Below are 6,456 nucleotides of genomic sequence, written 5' to 3' on the forward strand. Positions count from 1 at the left end.
ACCTGCTGCGCTTTTCCAGCAACACATTTTCAGCTCTGATCTCCAGCATCTGCAGACCTCACATTGAGTGTTGCCGACCAAGACTCGAATGGTTCAGAAAATTAAAATCACAGGCCTGCAAAATAACAGACCTCAAATGAAGGTCAACGTAAGCTTGAACAGCCACTCTTATGTTATAGTTATCATAACATGATCAAGTTTCATGTAGTGTTTGTAAGAGATAAGTAAAGATTGGATACTAGAATTTTGGATTTAAGTAAGGCAGACTTCAATGGGATGAGATGAGACAGAGTCTCCAGTCGAGTGTGTGATTCTGGAAAAGCACAGCAGAATCCGAGGAGTAGGAGAATCGACCTTTTGGGCAAAAGCCCGATTCCTGATGAAGGACTTTTACGCGAAATGTCAATTCTCCTGCTTCTTGAAAATTGCCTAACCTGCTGTGCTTTTCCAGCCCCACACTCTTGACTCTGGCCTCCAGCATCCGCAGTCCTCACTTTTGCCGATGTGGCAGAGACTGTCCACCGTAAACTGGAAAGTTCTGCTAATAGATAAACCTGGGAACAATGGAGGGTGTACAAAGTAACATTTAGTTATTCAGAAGCAGTTTGTACCCATAAGAAGGAAAAGTTCCACCTCAAAAAAGAAATACAGCCCTGGGCATCAGAGGAGGTAAGGGGTGGGACACCATAAAATTAAATCAAAGGGCTTATAAAAATGTAAAGAATAGTAGATCCCACAGAATGGGACAAAAACAAAGGCCACCAAAGGAATGTTTTGGGGCTTTTGCTCTAGGACTTATTGCAGTTCTTGCAGTGTCACTACAAACTCTGCTGGAGCAGTTGGTCAATTAGATTGATCAGATCCAGAGGGCTGTTTCCATTGAGGGGCTGAAGTCTTGTTGTGTCTAATTAAGCCTGCCAGTACATTGAGTGTGGAGCAGCCTCATTCCTAGTCTGTCAGCTGGGTACGAACTCTAGGTCATCGTCTTTGAGGGCAAGAGGGAAATAAATGCAAATTATGCAGAGGCATTTTTAGGACATCTATAGTCAATCTTTAAGGCATTCCAAAGTGCTTTACATCTAATGGAGTGTTGTGACTATTACTATGTCTGCAAAGATGACTGCTAATTTATTTGCAGCAAAATTTCAGAAGAAGGAATGAGATAAATGTTGAATTATTTTGTTGTGGTACTCGTTAACAGTTTTAAATATTGGTGAAGATAATTGGAGAACTATCATCCTCATCTGAGAACAACTCCCTGGAATCTCTTGTGTGCATCTGAAAGGGCAGGTGGCACTTCAGTTTAGTATCTCATCTGAAAGATGGTACCTTCAACAGTACATCACAACATCAGCAGTGTACAGATGTGCGAGCTTGGATTATGGGTGTAGGCCTTTGGATTGGGGTTTAATACTATGATCTTCAGACACTCTGAATGTAGCACTGTTATTGACTACAGACAGTAACACACCACCATAAAACTCTGATCTGTTGAATTACAACAGTGTGTGTCAAAAGTCATTGCTTGTTTAGAATATTCTTTAATGTCATCAGAGTGTTTCCAAGCAAAAGTATAATAAAAGCAGAGCCTTGTATATCTGCCAGTGTTAAATGTTCAAATAAAAAACACCTTTGTCTGACCTATACCAGGAATACGCCTTCAGTTCTGTTTTCAACAGGTTTAATTGGAAGCACGAGCTTTCGGAGCGCTGCTCCTTAATCAGGCACTCTGAAAGCTAGTACTTCCAATTAAACCTGTTGAACTATAACCTGGTGTTGTGTGATTTTTAATTTTATACACCCCAATCCAATACCGGCATCTCCAAATCATCATTGGTAGATGTGATCCAAAATAATTTGGACAGTTTATACTGCATCTATCAGTGAGGATCTGAGTAGTTCAGCTTCCATGTTTAGATACTTTGATAAATTCTTTTGGGTTTTAATGATATGTATGTATCTTCTCCAGATCTATTTTACAAGAGGAATGCAACACTTTGGAGAAACATATCCAGTTCCTACAGGTAAATGGCCTTAAAGAGTCTGATATAATTCATTAGTTACATAGTCTATGATACTGATTTATTGAGCTCTAAGTTCACCTCAAAGGCCTTGCTTGCCAAGAGCCAAAAAAATTTCCATTGTCTGTGACGTTTGCCTGAAGGTGTAGAATTGCCTATACTAATTGCACAAATTTACAGAAAGTTAACTTTCAGTAAAGTCCTATATTTGGACATTCCTGTATTACTGTAGAACTAGTTACTTGCAAATACAGAAATTTCTGTAAATAAAGCAACACTATCCCAAACTCTATTTTTACAATCACCCAGGAACCCTGCATATTCACTTCACAGATATGACTGGAATATGATATTCTGCATATCAAGCTGGCCAGACAGCATCCGAGGCGCAGGTGTATTGGCTTTTCACGAAACGTCAATTCTCCAGCTCTTAGGATGCTGCCTGACCAGCTGTGCTTTTCCAGCACCACACTCTTTGACTTTGATCTCCAGCATCTGCAGTTCTCACTCTCTCCTCCATTCTGCATGTCAAATCAGGAAATATATTATGTACATATTTTCTTCATAATTTAGCTTCAACAATTGTCTAAAATTATGAAACTCAGATGTTTGAACTAGCAAATCAGTAGTTTAAAAATTGATTGTGTCCTTGTATTAGTTCCATCATGAACTTTACAAGATGGTGTTTCTTTAATCTAGAAATTACAATACAATTTTAATGGCTTCTGTTATGAAAAGAAGAACATAAGAACTAGGAGCAGGAGTAGACCGTCCGGCCCTTCGAGCCTGCTCCGCCATTCAACCAGATCATGACTGATCTTTTCGTGACCTCGGCTCCATTCACCCGCCCTCTCTCTGTGACCCTTAATTCCTTTACTGTTCAAAAGATTATCTATTATAGCTTTAAAAACATTTACTGAGGAAGCTTCAACTACTTCACTGGGCAGGGAATTCCACAGATTCACAACCTTCTGGGTGAAGAAGTTTCTTCTCAATTCAATCCTATATGTGTCCCCCCCTACGTTTGAGGCTACGCCCTCTTGTCCTAGTTTCACCTGCCAGTGGAAACATCCTGTCTACTTTTATCTATTCCCTTCATAATTTTATTTGTTTCTATGAGATCCTCCCTCATTCATCTAAATTCCAATGAATATAATCCTAGTCTACTCAGTCTCTCCTCAAAAGCCAACCCCCTCAACTCCGAAATCAACCTATTAAACCTCCTCTGCGTCCCTTCTCGTGCCAGTATACCCTTTCTCAAGTAAGGAGACCAAACCTTTACACCATATTCCAGGTATGACCTCACCAGCAACCTATACAGCTGTAATGTAATCTTTCTGCTTTTAAACTCAATTCCCTTAGCAATGAAGGACAAAATTCCATTTTCCGCCTTTATTACCTGTTGCACCTGCAGACCAACCTTCATGCACAAGGGCACCCAAGTCCCTCTGCACAGCAACATGCTGCAATTTCTTAGCATTCAAGTATCTCAACTGACTTTTTCAAGGCAAGTATAATGAGTAATGATGTAAATATTGATTCTTTAAATCATTCCAAGTATGGAATATTGGGGATGGGAAAGGAAAAGATGGAAGAAATTCCACAAGTATCACACCTTTATTTGGAATAAGTGGATGAATACAACAATAGTGCTTTCATATCCAGCTCAATTTGCTTCACTTTAATCCCATGGGCCAGATATGTAATCTTTGGCCACAAAATACTCAACACAGAAATTAGGACACGGGCTGATGTGTAATTTGAGTCATAGTGTAATTATCCATGGTAATACATTTAATATTTAATGTCAATTTAACATGATCACTATAATTGTATAAAACTTTTCATTAAGAAATATCACAGGCAATCAAATACTGAAACAATTATTTAAACGTTATTACATATAGCAACCAAAATAAGACCCCTCAGTAAAGAAATTTAAGCCTCACAACACAACTTGATTATTACCCGGTTAAAGATGAAATTTAGTATGATTCTTCCCAACTGTGTCTAGTCTCTGGACATGTCCTTGTGTAGTGTTGTTTTCCAGAGTTCTATTCTGAGGATTCCGGAATTGAATTCTAAGTTTGTGGCGTAACATTATTGATAACCCTTTAGATTCTTTCATCCAAATTATTGACTACACCTCGAGAACCATCAAGTCTGTAGCTTGCCACCTTATCAGAAGTAGTTCCTTTGTTTCTTGTTACATTTGGCATTGACTGTCCTTTTCAAGACACAGATTAAGATTAACTCCTTAAATACTTCTGCAGAGTAATCAATTGTCTTTGTGGCATAAGGCACCTATTTATCAAGCAGTTGTTAAAACAGTTTTGTTCCTGTAGCTTTGCCTTCTCCTCCCACACGTGGCTAATTGCTTTCAATTCATGTATACATTTGTCCTTGTTCCTTAATAGTTTATTCCAGAGTAATTGCTGCTGCTTTCAGTCTGTGAACAGTTATTAAAGTTCTGAAGTTTACTCTATCACCCATTCCTTTATCTGCCTAACCTACTTTCTCTCCTGATCTTTACTTCCACCTATCCACTTACCCTCCCTCACCCCACCCCTGTCATCATCATAAAAATCATCTTTTCCTAGCTACTTGCAGTTCTGAAGAACGGTCACTGAACTCAAAATGTTGACTTCATTTTTTCTTCACAGGTGCTGCCCATTGTACTCGGTTGTTCCAGCAGATTTTGTTCTGGTTTCTTTTGATTGCCTGTTGTTTTATAGTTGCAAGAGTGCTGAGTTCATAAATACACAGTTCTTTTTTAACTTCACCTGGGGAGACTTCAACTCTATTATTTTTTTATTTTTGAAAGAGTATATTTCAGAGCAATTACATTCCATAAGCCACAATGAACCAAGTTACTAAAGGAGGTAGCCATATGCAATCAAGACCCACCTTTGGGATGAATTCTGTTTAAAGGTTTTCATTATCAGGACTAGGATTTTAGCAGATTGTGTCTGTTTAGCTAGCACTATCCTTTACAAATGTTGGTGGAATACAGATATTAATTTATGATACAACAAAAGCAGAAACTACAATCGATGTCTGGAACTCTCTTCCACAATTGACAGTGGTGACAGGTTCAGTTGTTAAGTTTCTATCAGAGATAGATAAAGTTTTGTTAAACAAAGTTGTTAAGGGATATGAACCAAATGCAGGTATACGAAATTAGGCCACAGATCAGCCAGAATCTCATTGAATTTTGGAATAGGCTCCAGGGGCTGAATGGCTTACTCCTGTCCCTATATTCCTAGAAACAGAAAGTCTCAGTAAAATTGCAACGTGTTTGAAATCCATCAGTATACATTTGTGGGAAACTCTAATGCTTTTCTGATAAAATCATAGAATATTTACAACCTGTGAAGAAGTCACTGATCAGGAGATAGTGAGGACTGCCGATGCTGGAGAGTCACATAAGTCATTGACCCTGTTCTCCATGCAAGAGAAATTTAGCTAATACCACTTCGTTCCCTTTTTCCTATAGCCCTGCAATATTTATTTCTGTTCAGATAATTAACCAATTTCCTTTTGAAAGTCTACAATTGAATCTATTTCCACCATATTTTCAGGGAAGCTATTCAAGAGATTAGCCACTGATTGTATTAAAATAAAAAAAAAATTCTCTCATGTCACCTTTAGTTCCTTTGCTATTTTCTTGAAATTTGTGTTCTCTGGTTCTTGATGCTTCAACTCTAGGAATAGTCTGTTATGTTCAGAATCCTCATGATTGTGAACATCTCCATCAAACCTCTTTACCTTCACTACGGAGAACAACTCCCCCAATCCCCATCTAAAGTATTTCATTCCTGGAACCATTCCTGTAAATCTTTTCTATGTCATCTCTTATGCCTTCATATCCTTCCTAAAGTGTGTTGAATTAGACATTCTACTCCAGTTGAAGCCAATCCAAGATTCGCCATAATTTCCTTGCTTTTTGTTCTCTCTGCCTCTACTTATAAAACCCAGAATCCCCCTTTTTTTTAAATCTGCTTTCTCAACCTGTCCTATGATCTGTGTACATACAGCCTAGATATCACTGTAGCTACATCCTATTTACAATTATTAGATTACATCAGATAGTGTGGAAACAGGCCCTTCGGCCCAACAAGTCCACACTGAACCGGTGAAGCGTAACCCACCCAGACCCATTCTCCTACATTTACCCCTTCACCTAACACTACAGGCAATTTAGCATGGTCAATTCACCTAATTATATCCTTCATTTCATTCCTTGTCTTCATTTTTCATACCAAAATGTATAACTTTACACCCACTGACTTTACATCATGACCGCAGCACTCAACATCATATGCTGTGTGAGTCAAAAAGTGTGGCACTGGAAAAGCACAGCAGCACAGTACCTGAGGAACATGAGTCCATATTTTGAGCAGCGGGAATGGGGGGTGGGGGGGGGGCAGTGGGC

The 6,456-nt window shown here is 38.8% G+C and overlaps 1 protein-coding gene across 7 annotated transcripts in view; it reads left to right on the forward strand.

Moving 5' to 3' along the window:
• Positions 1 to 6,456, forward strand: part of ccdc24 (coiled-coil domain containing 24) — a 107,760-nt gene that overhangs the window by 78,352 nt on the left and 22,952 nt on the right. For all 7 annotated transcript variants that reach the window (XM_043699070.1, XM_043699074.1, XM_043699073.1 and 4 more), the window contains one exon: positions 1,970 to 2,024. In XM_043699070.1, coding sequence (XP_043555005.1) covers positions 1,970 to 2,024 — 55 coding nt within the window. The remainder of the gene's footprint in view (positions 1 to 1,969; positions 2,025 to 6,456) is intronic.

This window comes from Chiloscyllium plagiosum, chromosome 11 (genome assembly GCF_004010195.1).
Source record: "Chiloscyllium plagiosum isolate BGI_BamShark_2017 chromosome 11, ASM401019v2, whole genome shotgun sequence".
Taxonomy (NCBI): domain Eukaryota; kingdom Metazoa; phylum Chordata; class Chondrichthyes; order Orectolobiformes; family Hemiscylliidae; genus Chiloscyllium; species Chiloscyllium plagiosum.